The sequence below is a fragment of the Melanerpes formicivorus genome, unplaced genomic scaffold (genome assembly GCF_026170545.1).
Source record: "Melanerpes formicivorus ecotype bairdi unplaced genomic scaffold, bMelFor1.0.p_v2 SCAF_18, whole genome shotgun sequence".
Classification (NCBI taxonomy): domain Eukaryota; kingdom Metazoa; phylum Chordata; class Aves; order Piciformes; family Picidae; genus Melanerpes; species Melanerpes formicivorus.
Genome location: NW_027142370.1, coordinates 11,507,203 through 11,531,518, shown reverse-complemented (window position 1 = coordinate 11,531,518; position 24,316 = coordinate 11,507,203). Strand labels below are relative to the sequence as shown.

The following is a 24,316-nucleotide window of genomic DNA, read 5'->3' as shown; positions in this document are numbered from 1 at the left end:
CAATCTTGTCATTTTTCCTCATCAGCTACAGCTTCATTTAAACACATTGCTCTATTTTAGGAAGTGAGGAACCCTTTAGAAATGGTCCTGCTCAGGTTTCTTCTTACGTACACTCAAATACTGTGACTGTCCGACTGTCAAAGTAAACTATAAGGTCCTGCAGCTGTGTCAGAACAATCCTAGGTATCAGTACAGGCTGGGGAAAGATGAGATTGAGAGCAGCCCTGCAGAAAAACACTTAGGGAGGTGTGGTTTGCATTTTGTACCTACCAAGTGTATTAATGTTTTGTACCTACCAAGTGTATTAATGCGATAGATGAACTCCTTAAAGATTTCTTTCTCCTGAAGAAATTCCACTGGGATTTCAGGAAAAACTGTGCCAAAGTCACCTGCAGGCTTTGGTGACCAGCCTAATTTCCAGACCTGAAGAAATACAAAGAAAGCCTCCTTACCCAAACCAGAAAATGTATCTGCATGACAGCTGTAAATACATATGCACCCTTCAAAAGCAAGAAGACACCAGTAAATAAAGCAATTCTCCCAAACCAGAAGAGCTCAGAGAAAGGCTGAGTATCTTACACAGCCAATACTCACTTTACATAGCATTCCTAACTTTGTGGGGGTTGCTGATCTTTGTTGCTGTTGGCTTTTGGTTAGTTTGAGGGGTTTGTCATATTTTATACAACTGCCCAGGACTGGAGATAAAACCAAGTAAGTTCCTGTCACACATTAAAGTTGAAATGCCAGATGGCTCCTAGACTGTACAGAAATGATGCTGAAAAGGGAAACCTGTTCACATATTACTGATGCCTAAAAAAGCACGAAGAAACAACCAAGAGTGGGCAAGAGAGTCCCAATCAAAGAAAATTTAGTATCTTCTGACATGTCCTCGAAAACACAGAGTGCTGAGAAACACAGAAAGGACAGAGAAATGGCCTTGCACATGTCAAGAAGTTCCTTTTTCCTCTACTTAGGAACTATCTAGAAATGTGTCCAATACTGGTTTGGAAGTTTATCATAACAAATTCATTTCACAGCACCAACAATACATGGAGATAATCATCAGGTGTTCTTAAATCCATGTGAGCTCTCATTTGAGATCTCCACCAGGTCTTGCTACTCAGTGTTCAAACAGACAAGCTGGTTAATCAAATTAGCTAAAGGGTGAAGTCTTACTGATGTAGCACTTGAGATGCACCACCACATTTGGTCTGCAAAAAGTTGTTCAATAGCTTTTTAAGTGCTGACAACAAAGCACAATGAACATACCAAGGGAGGCACTCTTGTGTAACTGTTCACTAGGGGCAGCCTTGCCAAACTGATGATGATGTTCTTCAGGACAGGAGTAAGGAATGCTGGGATACTGGTGTTTCTTTTGTGCCCCAGTGCCAAGACAGTCTGTAAGCATTCCACCATCTCAGCTACCATTTCACAAGCTGCAGTAATGTGCTTAGTTTCTTTGTTGGGAGAAAAAGAAATTCAGTTTTATCAATCTACTCAAAAGACTCATGATTTCAAAAGAGAGAAGTAAAAAACACTTAATGAAGGAGTGTGTCATCTAGGAAGGACAAAACCATAATAAGAAGGACAAAACCATAATAAAGATGAAAACAAATATTCTACAATATTCCAGCTAGCTGAAGAGTCCTCCCACCACCCTCCCCACAATGGCCTATGTTGTTTGCTAGCCTCAGTGCTGGAGATCACCAGTACCTGAGATCTGTCAGCAGAGCAGCTCACACATGAACCCCAGCCAGAATGGGCCACAGCCAACAGAGCATTTGTGAGACTTTCAAGTGACCAAACTCAGCTGTTCTATCAGAAAACAGTCTCACAACTGGCCTGATGCTAAATCTGCCAAGCAGGATATCTCTGCAGCTGGACATGGAAGACAATGTTACACACACTCATGGACAACACTAGACTTTCTCCTCAATGTAGTGCTGCCATACTGTAGAGGGACAGGGAACGAGTCTGCCATTCTTCAGGAGAAATATTGGCAATTCAGACACCCACAGAATTGTCTTGGTTGGAAGAGACCATTAAGATCATTGAGTCCAACCTTCAACTTAAGACCACCATGGCCATTAAACCATGTTCTGAAGTCTACATACAGACATCGATTCCTTTGGTTTAAAGGAACAAACTCTCAATTGTCATTTGTCCACTTCAAACATGAATGATCCTTCTTCCCCCTCTTATTTACTGCTTTAGCTTAAAATCCCCAGTAGAGCAATGGTGTCTAAATTCTACCTTTCCCACATGAAGCTGAAAACTCACACAACACTTTAGAAGTCTCAGTCTACAGCTAACAGAATCCCCCCAATAAAATCTGCATTCATTTTCACCCCTCTAGAAAAAAACAAATCTATCTGTTCAAGGCATATTCACTCATATTTAATAAATATTTATCAAGTATAAAAAGAGGTCTCAGCTGAACTCTCATTGTTAAAAAAAGTGTAAAAGTAATACCGAAAGGCACCCACAAATATTTCTTCAGTTGAAGCTTAAGACAAAAGTGGAATTCACCATTTACTTACTCTGTGTGCTTGAATCAACTTCACCCTCACTTAAGCCTTTTAAAGTATTCTTCTTTCTTTCAGGACTAAGAAGTTGATTACCAGGCTCAACAGCAACTGAATTAAGACAAAAGTATTCAAAGATACAGCCATTATGTATCTCATATTCCAATTTTTTTCTCCCCCCAAACCACACATAGTGGTCAAATACTTCACATGTCCAAGGCACCTACCAAGTTCAAAAGTGAACACAAAATTTTTAGGTCAGAAATTAAAACAATAAATTGGTGACAAAATGATTAAGAAACATTCCAGACACCTAGCATTTGATCAGTGATGGCTGACAATTTATTAGGAACATTTCCTCACAGCTGTTCAAATTTGACTTACCTGCTTCTATGATAAATCTAATGCAATTAATTAAGGAGCAAGCATATGTCACATTAGCTGCAGAAGCCAGCAGATTCCAGAGATTAGGCTGCTGTAATGTCAGACAGCAACAATCCAGAGCAGCTTGAAGATCTACACTTAATGGAATCTGGTCATGCATTAAATGCCATGATAGTGCCTGTGCAAAAACAAAACAAACCTCCCATTAACAGCAAATTCTCACAACCAAAGAACTTCTAATCAAAGATGCTTTGTTTGCTTGGATTTTTACTCAGCAATATGGAAAGTCTTACTACCAAGTTATATTGATTTGTTTTTTCCTGAGAGAGCAGGATTTATTTTAAGTACAAGAAAATGATGAGCATTATATACTGTTCCTTTAGTGTCCCAAAAAATCATCCTTCCAAACCATTCCATCATTCTCATCAACCTCTCTTTGCAAAAAGCTTCTCTTGGCCCATAAGGCCACCTGATTTACCAACAGAGGTCAAACAAAGCAATCACTGAAAAGATCTCTACAGTTAAGAAAACTGCCCATCCAAATTTACTCAAAGTTGTGCCCTCTCCCAACCTTTCCTCATATCTTTGCTTATACTCCAGTGTCTTACCTCCACTGACATCACTATGAACTTCAGGATGTCATCCTCTTTGTCAGGAGGAACGCGGAGACCAGCTGGTAGTTTTGAGAGTAACAACAAATACTGAGCCAGTGCACGACAAAGTATCATCACAGACTGATACATCCTCTCATCGCCTACAAAATAAGACTGGATGAAATCTAGCAGTTGGGGGGTGGGGTTTCCCCTACAATAAATGTTTATCAGAACTATTTCACAAGCAGTTTTAGGCCAGGCACCTTGATTTTTTAGTATTGTTTTGTTAAACAGCAAGGTCAGCTATTCACAAGACATCTGTAAAGTACCTCTGCAGAGGAGAGAATAAACTTAAAAAGACCATTATTTCTATTACCAAAGATATCACTCAGTTTTTTCCAGTAGGCTGATGGCTCAGCTGGCAACAGTGGCTGAAAAACCTGGTGGCTGGCAGGAAGGTTTTGTACAGTGGCAGACACATGATCCAGAGTTACCCTCCGAGCCGTCTCAAAGAAGTTACTCTTCTGGTCTCTGGAGATTTCATTCATGCCAAGGCTTAAACAAGGTGCTAAGAGGCTTAGGTTGAATTCCTGAAATGAAATAGTCAATAAAAAGTAAAGAAATTGCATTGAAGAGAAGCCAAGAATCTGACAGTAAAATTCTGGCATACTAATAAAATGTTAACTTCTCACCATCTTAATTACATAACTTGTGCTATGACCTGGGCTCTCTTGTGGTCTAACCATACCCTAATTCAGCCCAAATGTCTTTCACATTTCAATTCCACACACCACTGTACTGGGAAGAAAAGTCAATATGCTTATTCTGAATTTTCAGATCAATATGTGCATAAAGCTTAAGACTGACCTATAAACAAGGAACCTTCAAGCACTAAGCTTTCATACCATTAAGCCAAACAAAATCCTTTTTCAAAAGGGTTTCCCACTATTATTTCTGCATACCAGCAGCAAAGGCAATGCAGAGAATTTGAACAAAATCTGTTGTTAGAAAACAGAGTAAGAGACAGGATGTTGTTTACACCAGGTTTACTACTTGTTGCAAGTCATCTAGCACAGATAGTGGAAAGGTTGAAACATCTGGCTTTATGAGAGACACTATGGCAAAAGAAGATCATGTAAAGTGGTAAAACTGGATTTTTGCAATACATAAACTAACCTTCAACTCACTGTATACATCCAGTCTGTACTACTAGATAGCTACTTTTAGCAGCACTGCTAGACACAGAAATGGAACATCTACAGTTTAGACTGGAGGCTGAGGGGAGACCTCCTCACTCTTTGTAACTCTCTGAGAGGAGGCTGTTGCCAGGTGGGGGTTGTCTCTTCTCCCTAATAAGAAGTGACAGAATGAGAGCCAACTGGCCTCATATTGCACCAGGGGAGGTTTAGGCTGAACATTAGAAGAAACTTCTTTCCTGAAAGGGTTCTCAAGCCCTGGAGCAGGCTCCCTAGGGAGGTGGCTGAATCCTCATCCCTGGAGGTGTTTCAAAGAGACAGAGATATGGGGCTAAGAGCCATGATTTAGCACCAGCCTTGGCAGAGTTAGTGAATGGCTGGACTGGATGATCTTAAAGGGCTTTTCCAGCCAAAACAATTCTGTGATTCTACTGCTTCATTTTCCAAACTGAAATGAAATTCAAGAAGTGAACTACCAGTATTATATAAGTTTAGAGTGTTTCTAGTTAAGAATCTAATCTATTAACACTACCAACAAGAGGATTCAAAACAATCACATCCTCTTCAGCTGACTGTGTTTCATCTGACAAGACAAGTTACCTTGTTGGTCATGAAGGAGTTCAGGTCAGGCTGAGGGATCTTATTGACCAGCTCTGCACCTTCCAGCAGCGCTGAGTCAGACTTGATGTAACACTGTGACCTCACCAGTGACACATACCAGTCCTTTAATAATTAAAACAAAAAGACATTTATTACATATTTGTTTTCAGAAAGCCCAGTACATGGAGCAGGGGGAGAGCTGCTCACTGGCATTGTGTTGTGGTGCATTTAAGAGATCACTAGGCCAGGTTAACATCAGAACAATTGGAAGGAAAAAGCAAGGTAAACCAGACAACTGGTGAATGGGCAACCTTAAACCAGACCAATGGATGTTCACTGGCAAGTTGTTAATTTCCATAGTGTCTGGAGAGGAAACAAGGTAAAAATAAGTTTAACATAAAGCACAGATGTATGTATTAAGATCCTAATGCTCAGGAGAAAGCTCAGAATACTCAGCAGCCACACAAACACATCCTGTGACAATGGGAATAGCAAAATAAACCCCAAAGCAAATAAAGCTAAGGAAGAAAAGTCTTCAGATTCAAATAAATCACCAGATGAACATCACTGAAATGAATGAAAACCATCACACATCACTGCATATTACTCATTAAATGACAAATGATGAGCCTACAGGAATTAGTTAATAACATAACTAATTGAATTAAGGAATACAAAGAGGCTCAGTTCTGCCTTTTCTCTGTTTCCTTTCTGATAACTGGACATCCTCAATTTGCTGACTCACCCTTCTGGGAGCAAAAGGATGCAAAGAAGCTATCTGTGCCATGGGGCAAACTAGAAAGTAAGGTCCTAAAGGCTTACTCTTAGACTTCCACCCCACTTGAAATAAATGCATCTAAGTACATGAAAGACAGAACGTAACTTAAAGTTGACAAGAGGAAATAAACAAATAATTGCCAGGAGACAGCCAACAGGCTTCAGAGAATGAAGAAAACTGACCAGTGCAGTAAACACATAGACAATTAAGGGTATAGATCTGCCTCTACTGAACCTTAGATAAATATTTCAATTGAAGTGGTGAAACCCTGGAATGGGTTGTCCAGGGAGGTGGTCCCTGGAGGTGTTTAAGACCAGGCTGGCTGAGGCTCTGTCCAGCCTGATCTAGTGTGGGGTGTCCCTGCCCATGGCAGGGGGGTTGGAACTAGATGATCCTTGTGGTCCCTTCCAACCCTGACTGATACTATGATACTAAGTTAACACAAAGAAACAAAACTTAATAGTTCTTCACATCATTGTCAACAGCCATCTATGCACGTGCTAATTACTCATCCTAACTTCAACAGTCAGCCAACACATGGAATCATTCACTGCTCTGCAGTTGAGGCTCACTGACAAATCTGACAACATGAACTGCATAATAAAAATAAGCTGTATTTAAATATTCTGTGATGATCAACAGCTTGGTTACAGCCAAGGCACTTTTAGTGACTCTAAAAATAATCTTACTTTGTCTAGAATTACATCCTCCAAAGCTGGTTGGTCTTCTCCATCTAGTGGGTGTGAGGTAACCAGGGGTGAAGGACTGCTTGTGTCTGGTGCTACCATAAGACGAAACCTATCCAAGAGTGAGTAAAGTCTTTGGTGTCTGAAAAAAGAACACATCAGGAGAGAGTTTTGTTTATCATTTAAAAATAGAAAGACATCCAGTGAGTCAATTCTAATCCTCAGAGAGAAAAGCAATAGGGTTGTAAGGTCTCTGTTGGATATATAGGGTCATACAATGCCAAACTGCAAGTTTCAGCAGTAGCCAAAACAAATCAACCCAGCATCATGAAGAATAAAGGTTTAAATTTGATTGAGATGTATCATAGTATCAGTCAGGGTTGGAAGGGACCACAAGGATCATCTAGTTCCAACCCCCCTGCCGTGGGCAGGGACACCCCACACTAGATCAGGCTGGCCAGAGCCTCATCCAGCCTGCTCTTAAACACCTCCAGGGACAGGGCCCCAACCACCTCCCTGGACAACCCATTCCAGGGCCTCACCACTCTCATGGTGAAGAACCTCCTCCTCAAATGTAAAATTTGCATGTGCTTAAACTTAAATTGCAATAAATTAGTATTGCCTACCTTGTTGCTAGTCCACTGTTTTGAAGGTATTCCTGAATTCTATCAAGTTCTTCAACTGGCAACTGAGTAATGCTGTTCTATAGGGAAGGAAAAAGTAAAATTCCCACCTGCACTTTGAGCAGATTGGGAAAACTGTAGGCAGAAAAACTGCAATGTAAAGACTCACATCTCAATTACTGCATACACCAACTTCCTTCCCAATAAGAATCGCTTAAGCATCATCCTGTCTTGCTGCACTTTAAATTACTACCCTTGCTGATGCTTGCCAGCACTACCCAATCTTAATTTAGAAATGAAATGATTTATTTTTACCTGTAAAGTTGCAGCCAGCAGCATCTCCACCCGACGGCAAGCCAGCGTGTCCACCATGCGCGCGAGCACACGGAAGGGAGTGCACAGCAGCTTGTCAACGTATAACGTCAGGACAGCCCCAGACTGGCTGAGATGTATTCCTTCTAAGCACTGTAAAGTCTTCTTCAGAGTTGTGGGCTAGGTGTTGAAACAAACCAGAAAGAACAGGCACAAAAAAAGGCAATCAGTTGGCATACACAGATCTTAAAGCTAACGGGAAAGGCATTTAGAATAAAAGGAGAGCGGAAGACTAGCTGATGAGTATCAGCATCAGGATGTGAATGTTTGAGTTACTGGGTTAATTAATATGAACACTAAGGTGTTTGATGTTTAACTGTAGAATCTTACTCTTAGAATAAGCCCAAAATAAGGAGCAAAGCCTTTAGGGAAAAAAGCTGAAGAGGCAGAAGTGGATTTGTAGAAAGCCTTCAAAACAGCAAGAAGCTTTAACTCTTGCTGGAAGGAGGTAAGAAGATGAGCAGAGGCAGGAAAAGAGACAGTAGAGAAATCCAGATAAACATTAGAGATTTTTTTTCTCAGCACATGTTTAATCATAGAAACAGCAATGGCTGCTCAGAATTAAAAAGGGGTATGAAGAAATTAGGTTTTGTAATTTTACTGACTTCTCTGATAATCAGCAAATATTCCACAGAAAGGCTACATCTTCCAGTCAGAAACTTTTACTTTAGTTCACTCTGCTGATTCTCAGACCCTAAAATCCCAGATTCAGCTCACCTAGCTTTGAAGTGTGTTGCTCACGTGCCTAGAGCACCAATTCAGTAGCACCAGATTTGCACAGAGACAATGGGAAGAGACAGGAAACATTACCAGGCTACTCAGAGTGCAGCAGCATCTCCCACTATTAGGTTCTAGATGAAGCCCAGCAAGTGACACTTCCCACCTAATGAGTTCCCATGATTAAGAGGGATACATACAACCTTCCTTCCCTACAAAACCTCACATACTCTTTTTAATGTGAAAACCAAAACAATCAACCAAAAAATCAGACACTGAACTTCTGAAGCAGGATTTCTCGCACCAAGGAGCCATAACCTGGGGACAGATAGTGGGGAAGGCATGAGTTTGCAGATCACCTTCTTGTTATTAGGTCCTATGAAGATGGACTGGCTGCTATTCCTGCCTCTATAGTTAGTGGTTCTGCTCTTTATGCTACTGAGACACTGACATTAAAGTTGAAAGTTACAGCACTAATTTACCCTTCAGCTATTTCTTATGCGGGGGTAATAAGCAGGAAGGAAGACAAGCAGCTTCTCCAACTCTATTGGATTCATAGATTTGATGGATTGGAACACATCTGATACTGCAGGTGCTGATAAATTATAAGGTTTGAAGTTTGCATTTTTAAAAGGAGTGACTTTAGAGATAAAATTAGAAGCTGAGAAATGACCCAGAAATGTCAGAATTTGCATACTTATCAGTTAAACTTCTGCTGAAACGCAAGCGGCTTTACTCTTGAAACAGTGGCAAAGTTAAACTTACAGCTGCAAGATTCTCACAGCGTGACTGAATGGCCTGGATGAAGAGACCACTGGCTGCTGAATTCCTGTGAACAGCACTAATAAAATCTTGCACTGGAGGCTCGTGGGACAGATTAATCAAGTCTTGAACATGATTCACAATAAGCCAGGTCAAATGTTCTGAATCGTGCAGGTTTTGACACTAGAAGGGAAAAAGTGAAAAGGTGATTCCAGCAACACCCAGGTGAAGTGTTTCATGACTAAAAATCTTACCTAACCAACAAAGGTTTTCATGTATAATTCCCTATTTTAAAATAATGGCATAAAGAGTCTGCATTGTACTATCATTATTTTTCCACAACAGATTTCCCAACGCCAGCTGAGGTCACAGCCAAGCTTACAGATGCACACCTCACAAGATAGAAGGGCTGGTTTCACAAGTCTTTGTTTTTCACTTGCCAACCAGACAGATTGAATAAGTAAACCATTTATTTAGAATAAACCAAACCAGGTTGGAAGAGACCTTCAAGATCATCACGTCCAACCCATCAACCAATCCAACCCACCTAAACAGCTAACCCATGGCACCAAGCACCCCATCAAGTCTCCTCCTGAACACCTTCAATGACAGCGACTCCATCACCTCCTTGGGCAGCCCATTCCAATGGGCAATCACTCTTTCTGTATAGAACTTCTTCCTAATACCCAACCTGAACCTCCCCTGGCACAGCCTGAGACTGTGTCCTCTTGTTCTGGTACTGGGTGCCTGGGAGAAGAGACCATCATCCGCCTGTCCACAACCTCCCTTCAGGTAGTTGTAGAGAGTGATAAGGTCACCCCTGAGTCTCCTCTTCTCCAGGCTGAGCAACCCCAGCTCCCTCAGTCTTTCCTCATAGGGCTTGTGTTCCAAACCCCTCACCAACTTTGTTGCTCTTCTCTGGACTTGTTCCAGCAAGTCAACCTCCTTCCTAAACTGAGAGGCCCAGAACTGGACACAGTACTCGAGGTGTGGCCTAACCAGTGCAGTGTACAGGGGCAGAATGACCTCCCTGCTCCTGCTGGCCACACTGCTCCTGATGCAGGCCAGGATGCCATTGGACCTCTTGGCTGCCTGGGCACACTGCAGGCTCATGTTCAGCCTACCATCGACCAGGTGATTCCAGCAACACCCAGGTGAAGTGTTTCATGACTAAAAATCTTACCTAACCAAAGTTTTTCATGTATAATTCCCTATTTTAAAATAATGGCATAAAGAGTCTGCATTGTACTATCATTATTTTTCCACAACAGATTTCCCAACGCCAGCTGAGGTCACAGCCAAGCTTACAGATGCACACCCCACAAGATAGAAGGGCTGGTTTCACAAGTCTTTGTTTTTCACTTGCCAACCAGACAGATTGACTTCATGCACATCAGTAATGAACACACTTAGAATCACATAACTCCAGACCACACTTGTAAAATTCATAAGACAAAGCTTACAACATAGTCACAGAACAGAATGAGAGCTCCTCTTCTCACTATCTCCCGATTGCACATGCCACGTTTCGATTCCGAGTCGGATTCACTGCTGTCCCCAGATATCTGAGGGCTAAGCAACTTAGTCGTAGAAAGACTGTGTCTCCTGCAAGAAGCACATCATGTTTTGTCATGATTTTATGAACCATTAACGTTATGAATACTCCACCAATGTCTCTACATAACATTCATGTTCCCAGAAGCTTCATTTATTCATCATACCGGTTTGAAGCAGACACTTTGCTTTTCCCCAGCCCTTCTCTTTCTAACAACTGCAGGATCTTTTTGGTTTGGTTTGGTTTCCCATGCTTAATGCTTCTTGGACAGCCTGAAGAACTTAACAGATAACTGAAAAGAACATCATGGCCTACTGCATCTCTGGCAGGATAACAGAACCTAATATTGTATTTTCTTCTCAAGCCAAATCAGTGTTCTGAAGCACGGAGTCTAATGTCAGACTGAAAGTGATGCCCAGCTCAGACAAAAAGAAAAAAGAAAAAGAGGTGATATTGGTAAATTAAAAAGAAGTAACTGCAACAAATAGCAGATGGCATCTTTGTTATTTTAGTTGCCTTATTCTGCTCCTATGACTGGAAATGTCATGTTTCCTCAAACCAGGGTACGTATTTTTCACATCCTGCAGTGGAACTGAGGCAAGAACCTCACATTTGAGCATGCACTGATACACTTGTGTTGGAGAGCAAGATCACTCTTCTCTGACACTCATTGCATAAGCAGCAGACACCTCAAGTCTGTTGTAAATCTCAGAGTTAACAGAGAAGGACACCTACCCCACAGGGGCTATCTTCCTTACCCCCAGAGAATGAATCCTTCCAGTCTGAGAGAACACTCATTTTAGACCAAATCTCCCATTTTCAGACAACTAATGTTAAGTGAGGTTACCAAAGTGCTTGATAGCATTTAGCATTAGACCCACTGAGAACAAATAGCTACAGTTCTAGCAACCAGAAACACAGAGTGTCTGTCATCTATGCTGGCTGGTTACTTGCTACAAGGTGAAATACAAACTCTCTATAGGAACATGAAATACAAAATACTGAGTATTTTGTTATAGTTATTGCCATAATAATAAGCAGAAGCACTACACAGATAAAGCTGTCTTGTCCTGAAAGCAGAAAGATTAAGTGGCAGTTCTGAGGAATAACTGAGTGCAGGACATGTTTCTTAGATAGGAAGACCTATTGATAGCAGAATAGGTAATACACACACACACACACAGAGTAAATGCAGGATTATCCAGTTCAACATCCAAACTGTACAATTCAACCAGCTGACAAGTTTAGCAGAAATAAGAGAGAGAGGTGTTTTTTTAAGCCATTATAAAACACACTATTACTATCAGAGATTAAAATAAATCTTACTTTGGGGTTTGATGCACTTCTGACCACCAGTTGTAGTTGGTGTAATTGACGAGAAGCAGGATTTGACACCAAAGGAGAACTAACGAAGGATGTGTGGGAATCATCGACTGAACAAGGTCACTCAAACTTTCCAGGGTGTAGAAACTGCCATCACATCCATCTCCTGTAAAAAGCCTGGTGGCTGCAGCTGTGATTCTTCTGAACATCCCTGAAAGTAATAGCAGCAAGTTAAAGCAACTACCATCTAGTCTGAACCATGAAGTTTTAAAGCAATTGAAGGTACTCTGAGAATACAAAACTTGGTTCACAAGCCTGCAAGAAAGGTGTATTCTGAAGGGTTTTACAAATGGAAGACAAGTCATGGAGTTAGCCCAAGGGCAGTGTGTCAATCAGTAACAAACAGCTCCCAGACTCAGTAGAATAGAATAAAATAGAATAGAATAAACCAGGTTGGAAGAGACCTTCAAGACCATTGTGTCCAACCTATCATCCAACACTACCTAATCAACTAAACCATGCAACCAAGCACCCTATCAAGTCTCTTCCTGAACACCTCCAGTGATGGTGACTCCACCACCTCCCTGGGCAGCACATTCCAATGGGCAATCACTCTCTCTGTATAGAACTTCCTCCTAACATCCAGCCTAAACCTCCCCTGGCACAGCCTGAGACTGTGTCCTCTTGTTCTGGTACTGGCTGCCTGGGAGAAGAGACCAACCTCTGCCTGTCTACAACCTCCCTTCAGGTATCTGTAGAGAGCAGTAAGGTCACCCCTGAGTCTCCTCTTCTCCAGGCTAAGCAGCCCCAGCTCCCTCAGTCTCTCCTCATAGGGCTTGTGTTCCAAGCCCCTCAACAACCTTGCCCTCCTCTGGACATGCTCCAGCAAGTCAGCAAGTAAGTAATGCTACAGATAGTTTTCATTACCATTCCAATTTATCTTCTCAACTTGCTCTCTATCACGCATCTAAAAGTGCAAATTTAAAACTGTTAATTACAAGACAAGGATTTCAGGTTGATTTTTGTTTGCTTTGTTTATAAAGTAAACCACAGAAGTTCTAATTAAGAACCACTCTGCAACTACTCTTCCATGTGCTAAGGAAGATCGCTTACAGGTGTCCTACTTCAGAGGATGGCTTCCCAAACACACTTAGTTCAAACTAAGCTGACATCCTTCTACCCACTTTCTAACGTGCAAAAAGGAAATGCTGAAGGAAAGTCAATACAACAGCTGGCTTTTGCCTTCTGACTTGCTGATTCTGTACTCATAAGCCAAAAGGGAAAACAAGGAAAATGGACAAACTTTGAGCACTCTAAAGGTACAGCCTTCGAGTTTCCATGAGAAGGTAAGATCAGGGGGAAAGTTTCTTCAGAGCCAGTTAGAAACCAAGAGCTAATGGGAATAATGAAGGAAGTCACAGTATCACAGTATAACTAAGGTTGGAAGAGACCTCAAAGATCATCGAGTCCAACCTATAAACACAGACCCCATGACTAGACCATGGCACCAAGTGCCACGTCCAATCTCCTCTTGAACACCTCCAGGGACAGTGACTCCACCACCTCCCTGGGCAGCACATTCCAATGACAAACGACTCGCTCGGTGAAGAACTTTCTCCTCACCTTGAGTCTAAACCTCCCCTGGTGCAGCTTGAGACTGTGTCCTCTTGTTCTGTTACTGGTTGCCTGGGAGAAGAGACCAACCCCCTCCCAGCTACAACCACCTTTCAGGTACTTGTAGACAATCAAGAAGGTCTCCCCTGAGCTTCCTCTTCTCCAGGCTAAACAATCCCAGCTCCCTCAGCCTCTCCTCACAGGGCTGTGCTCAAGGCCTCTCCCCAGCCTCGTTGCCCTTCTCTGGACACGTTCAAGTGTTTCGATGTCCTTCTTAAACTGAGGGGCCCAGAACTGGACACAGTACTCAAGGTGTGGCCTAACCAATGCAGAATACAGGGGCACAATGACTTCCCTGCTCCTGCTAGCCACACTATTCCTAATGCAGGCCAGGATGCCATTGGCCCTCAAGTCTGTAGTGCTTGCTGCTTGCCTTGCCAGACATACAGAAGAAGGAAGCTGTACATTCCATAGCCATGTGAACCAGTTGCCCCCAGGATGGATAAATACACAATGGCAACAGCAAACAATGGGGAAAGTAACTGAGCCTCAAAACTTGGCTTCTAACTAGCAAACCATTCCAGCTTCCTGCATCTGCAGTAATTGCACCATCTAGTGACCTTCCACAGTCATGAAAGCCACTGCATGCTGGTCCTTTCACTTTGTGCCTTTTATTTCTAACTTCAAAGTAGCACACTGGAAATGTCCATTTCTAATCCTGTAGGTCCTCACAGTTAAATACACAGGAGTCAGAAATGCTCATGTGTTGAAAAAACATCCAAGTAGAATAGTGGCTCAAAAAACAAAGATAGGAGACCTTAGCCTGTTCCCAGACACAAGTTGCTCTAAGCTACACCTGTAGTGCTGCAGCTGTAACTCAGTATTTTAAGTCTGGTCATCCCCACGGACCTCCAAACTGAGAAAACCAAGGAGAAATCCAGCCACAAATTTAGAATGCTTAGCATTTTTGGTCTTGTGGTGGTTTTGAGGCTCAGGTGCCTTTAAGAAAACCACAACGAAAAGTTTTAGACAGTTAGAAGAGATTAAAAGTCACTCATTACATTTTGTTACAGACAGAAACTTGAAAATTGTTCCCTGCATGCACAAAGTTTGGGAGATTCTTTGGCACTTCTTTATTCCTTCTCAGCAGCTCACTGCAGTCAACAGCTGTCTCAGAACTGGCAAACCACCCTGCCACCGCATGCTACCACACAAGGCAACGTTGAAAGTATTACCTGATTTGAAGATATGTATTAAGCACATAAGCAGTGTGCCCAGCTCCTGGCAGTAGAAAGTATGCTGCTGCTCATTCATGTCCACTTTCAACTGTTTGGTAACAATATCTTCCAGTAGAATGCCAACAAGTTGCAGTAAGAACCTTCAAAAAGCAGGTGTACAATCAACAGAAAAATTGGCAGTGCAACACCTTTCAGAATAAGGTGAAGGTTGCTTGTGAAACTTGGCAAGGTGGAAAAATAAAGTACTAACTCTTGTCCATCCATCCTAAATAGGATCCTACATTAAATGCTAAAGAACAGGGTGTCTCAAAGCAAATATCATGCTATAGGTATAAAGACACGATCAAAAGCGATTCAATAATCGTGTATCAGATCTGGGTTATCTTCTCATCAGCTGAAGTCATGTTAAAATGCATGCATGACCAAAAGAAACACCAAAAAAGGGCATCTGAGGAAAGTCATCTCTGATCCTGGCCATAATTGTTCCTCTGCTCACTTCCACCAGACATAAAGTCACATTAAAACCCCTTTTCTCTTTACTCATCACCCTCATATTGAGCTGAATGACAACAAACGGAATTTTAGTTCTATCTGGAGTTGCATACTTGAATAAAAAGTTCTCCAATAGTTACTTCAAATGCTTCCCAGCAGATAAAGACATAATGACACTGCATCTCTCCATATTTCCTCTGCCTGAACTTTGTCTTCTGAGGATATCAGCACAGAAAGTTAACTAGACAAAGCCAGCTCTTTAAAAAGAGGAAATAAAGAGCAGGACCAACTTCATAGGTTCAAATCCATCTACTGCCCAGATTCCCATCTGAGTTTCCACTAAGGACATGACTCATTTTTCAGTCCCCACACAGGGAAGAAGGAAAGGGTTACCAGTGAAGTTTGTGGACCTGATTTTAGTAAGTCCCATGTCCTGCACTTGACTCAAGAAGAGGAATCAGAACAGCCCAAAGTCCCTACTACCAACCACTCATCTCATTCCTCCGCTACCCTTCTCATTGTTCCTTCCTCTACTCACACTGCTCCTAAATCATTAACAGACTTTACTGCTATTAGATAGGAGCCCTACAGGTGTATAAATTTTCAGAGTATTGGTGATTCCTCAGAAGTCTTCATCTTTCTCTAGTTATTCAAAAGCCAACACACCTGGAGAAGGTCTCTTCAGGCAGGTATTTAGCCTGTTTGGCCTCCGGGCGATCCTCTAGTGCTGTTCCATTATTTTCTCCATGTCTCAGCCTGTTAATGGCTTGACATGAAATCAAATATGGTGAGAAGGAAAGCTCTTGTATACGGGACAGAACGATGTCTTCTGTTGACTGTGAGATCAGAACTCTAAGGATAGCTAAAATTCCAGAAATCCACAGCTGCACAGTGTTCACTGATGCCTAACACAGAGATGCAGAAGAGAGAATACTTCTGAAGTTAAGCAACACAACATCACGGTGTGTCAAAAAACCCAAACAAAACCCAGAAATCCCAAAACATTTTCATTAACTGCTGTATAAAATCAGAGAAACAGAGAATCCTAGAATGGCTCAAGCTGGAAGGAACCTCAAAGATCTTCTACTCCAACCTCCCCACCGTGGGCAGGGACACCACACGAATAGACTCAACTGCTCAAAGCTTCATCCAACCTGGCCTCAAACACTCCCAGGGAGAAGGCAGTCACAGTCTCCCTGGGCAGCCTATTCCACAGTCTCACCATCCTCGTGCTGAAGAACTTCTTCCCAAGATCCAGTCTAACATGACTCAGCTTCAGACCATTCCTCCTTGTGCTGTCTCTAGACACCCTTATGAAAAGTCCCTCTGCAGCCTTCCTGTAGGATCCCTTCAGGTACTGAAAGGCAGCTCTAACATCCCCCCTGGGGAAGTCTTCTCGACTCCAGTCTGAATAACCTCAGCTCCCTCAGCCTATCCACATAGCAGAGGTGCTCCAGCCCTTGGAGCATCTTTGCACTCCCTCCTATGGACTTGCTCCAACAGCTCTGTGTCTTTCTTATGAGAAAGGAATGACTTTTATGTTAAAAGTGCTGGGTTTGTGATATCAGATTCACGGCCTCTCAGCTACAAAAGCAGTACTAATACTTCCATAAGGAAAATGGGATTTATTTGCCTTGTTAAATTGCATTCTATGTTTTTCTACATTCCTGATCTTCAAAACACAAAATAAAGGCAAGTAGATTCATAGGTTCATAAAGTAAGTTCAAAAAGACCTCAAAGGCTATCTAATTCCAACCCCCTGCCAGTAGAACATTCCTATTTATTTAGTAAATTAAACTAGTTCTAACCAATTCTTTACTAAACTCTGCTGCAGGTACTTTAAAACCATATTTACAATTAAGAAAGATAAGCACAAACTCTTCTGTTTTGCCTGAAAGATTCTCTCTTCCCTGGGCAAAAAGCAAACAACCACCAGCCACCTGCTTACCATTGTTTTAGGAGTAACAAACATACTCCTTAAAAGCATGTCCACAGGGCGAAGGGATGAAGGAGCCAGAATTTCAAACAAGGTGTTCAGTACTCCCAGAGCCTCATGAGAGTCTATGTGCATCTGTAAAACACAAGGCTGAAAGGTAACTGCAACACAGAATTACCAGTTTGTGGTTTCAAGATCTCTATGCTAACCTGGGTGTACAAAATTCAGAGCAACCAAAAGCCATGGAAGGTAAATTCAAGTTCTGTTACAGGCCTTCCTACATAAGAGTTTTGAGAACATGGACCAAAAAAAGTCTGTCACATTAAATATATGCTATGGATACTGAATTTCATTAGGAGAAATAAGCTGTATTCAGAGGATGAGACCAGAAGATTGACTACTCATAAAACTGAAAAACTTTTCTCCTCCCTGCACATCCTACCAGGCATATTTATAGAGAGCAATGCTGGTCATGAATAAACTTAAGCAAGTAACTAGGAGGAAAAAATTCCTAATCATCAGAAAAGCAAAGAGCTACAATATTACTGCACTGCAGCAACAGAGGCAGGACACCTGACTTGAGCAGGTGTTTTAGACAAATTATAAACCAATCAATTGCAAAAAGCAAAGGTCTGGACTCAAAATCTGAACAAGCTTAAATCAAATTCAGTAACTGCCCCTTCTCTCCAGCCATGAGATCTTCTCATGCAGATCTCACAGATCTGCCATCACAGAAGAAACAGCCAGAAGGTTTTCAATGGAATGCAGGACTAGGATGAGAAGCAAGAAGCAGAAGTTGAAATGCAGGAAGTTCTGTTTAAATGCAGTTGTAGACTACGTTTTCACTCTCCTCATACAACTGCAGGCACACCAAAAAAGTAATGTTGACACACTACAAATATGAGAGAGTCTTAACACCATGAACTAATTGCTCTGACACAATCATGTAAGAGATGAATAAGCTTCCTCTGGAAACAGCCTCAAATACAGTGCACATAATGAACTTTAATGAACTTTACTATCACTTCGAAGAGAGTTTACCTCGCAGCAAATATTTGTTCAGATATGGCAAACACATTCAAGAAAATCTGTCTTCATTAAAAAAAATAATCAAATATCCAAACCCATTACTGATACATATATGATAGCAATTGTTTTACATGCTTATAGATTAACATTTCAAATAATGACCTGTTGTTTCGCAAGCATTGGGAGAATAATGTCAGCTATTTGCCGGGACAGTCGTTTCCATTTCTCTTCATTTTCTTTATGGCACTGTTGCAATACTAAAATGAACATTTCTAGCACCTGAGGAAGAGTCCAAAAGAATGCAAGTAAACAGCCACAGTAACAGGAAACGCTGAAGTAATACCATAGTGGGAAAAATATTTACTGTTGTGTCCATTTGCCACTAAAAGCAGTAAGAAAAGATAACCCACATGAGAAATGAGATAACATTTCTAACCCCCCCCATGTTCAGGTTAAAAGCTTGCTCTTACCTCTGACTTTTCCTTTTAAGTTACTTTCTAAGTGGCACTTCTCAAAAGATTATTCAAAGAATTGGAAAAATAACAGTGAATTTAAATGCTGCACTGCATGCTCCACAGAAAGGGGAGGAAGGGACAGGGCAGTTTCCCACATGTGTGTTCTTTCTTTGCTGCAGCTCCAAGTTTAAATTTGGTCAACAGAACAGACATTCTTATGGAGCTTATTCACCTGGGTTATGTCACTGTGATATCAAAGTTTATAGGAGAGCCTGATCTAGTGTGGGGTGTCCCTGCCCATGGCAGGGGGGTTGGAACTAGATGGTCCTTGTACTCCCTTCCAACCCTGACTGATACTATGATACTATGATAATGGAGAACAGCAGCAAGGATCACTTTGAGTTGTTGTGTTGAGGGCTACAGAGACCACACTTTCAAGCATAGATGGGCCCAAGGGACAGAAGAATCTGGTTCAGGAAACCAGTTAGGTGGAGCACTTATAAAAGAAATTCAGATAGTTCAGGCCCAGAAACACAGCCAATTAAAAGGCAAAAAAAACCCAAACACAACCAAAAACAAACCAAAACACCCATGATCATCAGATGACTTTCTACCCAAAAAGCTTTCCTACAAGAAAGGATAGGAGCAGTTCTGGGCTGAGTGACATGAGCTCCAGTTGGAACAGAAAATATGTTAAAAGTTGCCTCTCCAATTACAGGGACACCACTGCAGAACTCCCCAGTCAAAGCAGGGAACAAGAGAGCTGCCCAGGGCTTACTTTGTAACCAGTGCAGCGTCAGAACAGGCCAGAATAAGAAGTACAAATGGGCTGGTGTGGGAAGAGCAGTGCATGGGTGGTCTTTAATAGGTTAAGTGTGTCAGGAGGGGATCTGCTAGCAATTGCAGTACCTTATGTAACACAAAGTTATTCACTATTTCACATCATGTGTCTACAGAGTGTCATTTCAAATAGTTACATTAGTCATTTTATGATTATAAAACTACAGATTCAAAAGAAAATGTGGATACACAAAATTACCCCAATCTGAACATGCAGTTCTAACAAATTATTTTGACAAGATGTGCTGACTTTTTCCCCTGTTCTTCTCTGAAAATACATTACTTGCATTAGCATACACCAGAGCTGCATTTTCCAGTGATGGAAGGAAAAACACATTAAGTTTGTTAAGCCCCTGAACAAGCAGTAAGAACCCATCTTAATTATGTTGCTTCTCTTAAAATTACTTGAATGTTTTTCTTTTAAACCAAGTGGAAGTCATTCTTGCACTCCCACACAGCAGAAGCATGTTTTCCAGACCCATGAAGTCTGGGGCAAAGTAAATGCTAACAACTGTCTAACTCCCAGTTTCATTACCTTATTCAAATTGTTAATAATTTAGAATGTTAATGAAGATCTTGCTCTTGAACAGCAACACCCAAATCATCTCTGTATGGTGTATTTCCTACTTTTACTTCTGTCCTCTCTTCCCCTTTCACACCCATTCTTTTCTGCTTCTTGTATCTCAATTTCTTACAACTCTTCTAACTAGCCTTCTATGTATTCAATCTGCAGTACAACCAAGACCACAACCCCAGGTGGAGTTTTTTCAGTACTTTGTTACCCAGGCTTGACATGCTAGTTCATCTGAAATACTGATTAGCAGTGCAGAATCTTTCCCCTACCCCAAAAATCTTTGCCTGCTCTCTCTAGAAGGAAAGATCACACACAGAGTGCAGCTACTCAAGTTTTGTACAGAAAATCATTGACTCTGCCTGAAGCATTTTTAGCAGGCAAAGCAATGCTACCCTCTTAGACATCACAAACAGGAACACTTTGTCCTCCTCTCTCACCTGATGGTACTGTATAAGTCTCAGCAGCATTGAGACTACCACTTCCTTTTGTGTTTCCAACTCTTTCCCAGCATCAGCTTTATTTGTTCCTCTCAACACAAAGAGATCATGAACAATGGGTTGTAGAGCTGGTATTGCTGAAATGAGATTTGTTTGTATGTGTTAGTATGAGACAAATAATTCTTGAACAGTGTTTTCTTATTCTAACCCTTCAGCTACTAAAAATAAATTGTGCTTCACTTTATTAAAGGTTTTCCCCATCCCTTAAAGCAAAGTCCCTAATATTATGCACAATGTTGTCTATCTTTTTACTTCTAGTAGAGAGACCTACATTATGGACACATTTTCCTATCCTCATAGAGCTAGAATAGGTATTTTTATCAAGTATTTCTCAGCAGCATCACTGGTAAGTATGAGAGATGCTTTCACTTGAAGGCTGAAAGAGGAAGATTTAATATCAAATTTTAACAGATTTAAAGATTAAAGATGTAATATCAAATCCTTTAAAGAGCTGCTATGTTGTGAACTTACTACCTAATAAAGACTTAAATAAAAGTTTTGCTGCTATTATGTACAATATAAAACATAGGCTAGAAGTCTTAGTAGAGTACCAAAACTTCCTGAAGGAAGGAGATGAGACTCATTTCACACGTTAAAAATGTAAAAGCTAGTGGCTTGTGGAGCAAGCAGTAGGTACTGTACTCTGCACTGGTTAGGTCACACCTTGAGTACTGCGTCCAGTTCCTGGCCCCTCAGTTTAGGAAGGACATTGAGACACTTGAACTTGTCCAGAGAAGGGCAACAAGGCTGGGGAGAGGCCTTGAACACAGCCCTGTGAGGAGAGGCTGAGGGAGCTGGGGTTGTTTAGCCTGGAGAAGAGGAGGCTCAGGGGTGACCTCATTGCTCTCTACAACTACCTGAAAGGTGGTTGTAGCCAGGAAGGGGTTGGTCTCTTCTCCCAGGCAACCAGCACCAGAACAAGGGGACACAGTCTCAAGCTGCACCAGGGGAAGTTTAGGCTGGAGATGAGGAGAAGGTTCTTCAAGCGAGTCATTCATCATTGGAATGTGCTGCCCAGGGAGGTGGTGGATTCGCCATCCCTGGAGGTGTTCAAGAGGGGACTGGATGTGGCACTTGGTGTCATGGTCTAGTCAGGAAGTCTGCAGTGACAGGTTGGACTCAATGACCTTTGAGGTCTCTTCCAACCTTAGTGATACTGTAATTTTCCATAGCTCAGTATTCAATATTGTTTTACTGCCTAACTATTACTAACATTAGTGTTGGTGCCTTTGCTTGTTTGCTTATTTTAATTACCATGTGTAACAGCTTTCCTCCCACTGGCCATGATTCCATCACACAGCTGAATGATCTTAGGAATTCCAATTATCTGCTTGGAATGATACCGCTCATAAGACAGCAACACCAAGAAAAAGAAGATATTAGGAATAATTGCCTCAGATTCCCTGGGGGGAAAAAAAAAAAAGTCATTTAAACAAGTGTCAAGTTTGAATTGCACAGCTCTGCTCAGTAAAAATTAACACCTTTTCACAGTACATAGATTGTTGTTTTACATGAATGTGGTGTGATGCTGTCACACAATGTTGCTGTAGTTTTGATCCCTTATTCCCTACTATGTCATGGGGTTTTTTTCCCCAGCCAAGAGTTCTCTTTCAAGCTTTGCCTATTACACAATTACTAATATTATAGCATACTTGCTAATGGGCATGACATCCTTGGAGTGGTACTCCTGACCCCTGCAGGGGTGTTGGAACTAGGTGATCCTTGTGGTCCCTTCCAACCCTGACCAATACTACTACTATGATCTTTAAGGTCCCTTCCAACCCAAACCAGTCTAGAATTCATGATTCTATTTCTGCAGGAGACCCACAGAACAAAAGTCTCCCAAACATCTCTTCACACAAACTCAAGTGTGAGAAAAAAAACCCAGAAATAGCTGATCTATACAAAATGTACCAGCTGTCAGAATACACATGGATTCACACTGAATCCACAACAGGGATAAGCAGCTCTCCCTTCAGCAACTGAATCCTAGTACTGAAGTGGTGATTACTGAAAGCACAGGTTTGGGGGGGGGAATCTCAAAGGAATGGTTTTACAGTATCACATAAAGAAACAGGAGAATATATCTTAAGATATTTTTTTTTCTATGCTATTTCCCAACTTCTTCAGCTACAGGGAACCTAAGTACCCTCAGAGAATAAGCAAGCACAGTGCCCAGAAGGTAACCTCTCCCTTTCTCTTAAGGCAGAAATAACCAGCAAAGCTAATCACTACATGCTTCAGACAGGTGTAGACCCACAGTGCTCAAAGGACCTTTGCTCATACCTGAACTGCCCAACTTCAATGTATTCAAACTGCTTTAGCACAAATCCAATAAACACCTGAAGAGAGAATAAAGTGTACAACAGATACAGAGACATTAATTCCCACTTGAAATCATTTTGACAGAGTTATAAAAGTGCATGTTTTGGAAAGAGAAAAAAGGAAAGACAGGCACTGAAAATCATTTATACTTAGAGCTCATGCCAGTATGTTATTAAGTGTTCCCTCTACAGTTACAGAAGAGAATCTGCTTGATGTTAGAGCTTATTACTGTCTGCATGAACTCATGCCACATTTTACCTATCTATATACTTAACTTTCTCTCTTGCTCATGTATCACATACTGTTTGAGGCAGCACAGTCAAGAAATGAAGAATCAACCAAAAAAATGTAGCTCTAAATCAAGATCAATCCAGAATATTCCTGCACTGAAAAGATCTATGTACAAACTCACATGAAAGTTACTCATTGCAACTCTCACCTGTTTGTAAACCTGAAAATCCTCTGGTAAACAGAGCACTTGTAAAGCAAACACCTGAATTGTGTTATATGTTACAAATGTACTGCTCACATGGACAACCACACAGACTGTTGTCTTTGCCACCAACTTCCCCATCCAATACTGGTTGGCAATCATGATGCCCACTGCTCAGTCACACAGAAATCTATGCTCTCACTACAAAAAGAAAATGTTTCTATGTGTAAATGAAGTTTTATTTAACAACACTGACTGTGTTCTCCACATCTTATTCCCACAGTCTAACTGATGAACAGTTCTTAAATAGTTGCTACAGAGCTTCAAAAGTTATTTCTGTGCAACCCAGAAACCTGAAGCTCTTTGTGGTTGGGGGGTGTGGACTGAGTACCATCCTCCTTTAAGTCTTTGTTTCCACCTATAATAAATACAATGAAGGGATTGTTGCAGTGTTCTTGCTGTGAACATTAAGCCTTTTGGCAAGATTCCTGTAGTAGGAATTTGCAAAGTGGGGAGGTACCAACCTGATCTGAATCCAGAAGACAGTAGTTAACTCGTAGCTGAACCAGTTGAGCAAGCAGGTCCAGAACCTGTCTCTGCAGCTGTACTGACGTTGTGGTAGTATATTGTTTCAATGCTTTTATGACAAGGGGTTCAAATAAACGAATGTGATTGTGAATAGCATTCTGTAATAGAGAGATTTTAAAGTAATCTAACATCTGAACAGGTCTCTTTCAAAACCAAATTACGTATTAAGAGGAGGAAAACA

General features: G+C 41.4%; 1 protein-coding gene across 3 annotated transcripts in view; it reads right to left on the bottom strand.

Annotated features, from left to right (window-relative positions):
* Positions 1-24,316, bottom strand: part of HTT (huntingtin) — an 87,749-nt gene that overhangs the window by 16,270 nt on the left and 47,163 nt on the right. For all 3 annotated transcript variants that reach the window (XM_068149633.1, XM_068149634.1, XM_068149635.1), the window contains 21 exons: positions 24,072-24,233; positions 23,076-23,131; positions 22,044-22,192; positions 20,730-20,866; positions 18,586-18,702; positions 17,407-17,529; positions 16,125-16,363; positions 14,964-15,106; positions 12,118-12,325; positions 10,700-10,841; positions 9,240-9,419; positions 7,701-7,877; positions 7,389-7,465; positions 6,766-6,904; positions 5,299-5,421; positions 3,879-4,092; positions 3,518-3,663; positions 2,910-3,087; positions 2,541-2,636; positions 1,270-1,457; positions 297-423 (listed from right to left, as the gene is read on the bottom strand). In XM_068149633.1, coding sequence (XP_068005734.1) covers positions 297-423; positions 1,270-1,457; positions 2,541-2,636; positions 2,910-3,087; positions 3,518-3,663; positions 3,879-4,092; positions 5,299-5,421; positions 6,766-6,904; positions 7,389-7,465; positions 7,701-7,877; positions 9,240-9,419; positions 10,700-10,841; positions 12,118-12,325; positions 14,964-15,106; positions 16,125-16,363; positions 17,407-17,529; positions 18,586-18,702; positions 20,730-20,866; positions 22,044-22,192; positions 23,076-23,131; positions 24,072-24,233 — 3,121 coding nt within the window. The remainder of the gene's footprint in view (positions 1-296; positions 424-1,269; positions 1,458-2,540; positions 2,637-2,909; positions 3,088-3,517; positions 3,664-3,878; positions 4,093-5,298; positions 5,422-6,765; positions 6,905-7,388; positions 7,466-7,700; positions 7,878-9,239; positions 9,420-10,699; positions 10,842-12,117; positions 12,326-14,963; positions 15,107-16,124; positions 16,364-17,406; positions 17,530-18,585; positions 18,703-20,729; positions 20,867-22,043; positions 22,193-23,075; positions 23,132-24,071; positions 24,234-24,316) is intronic.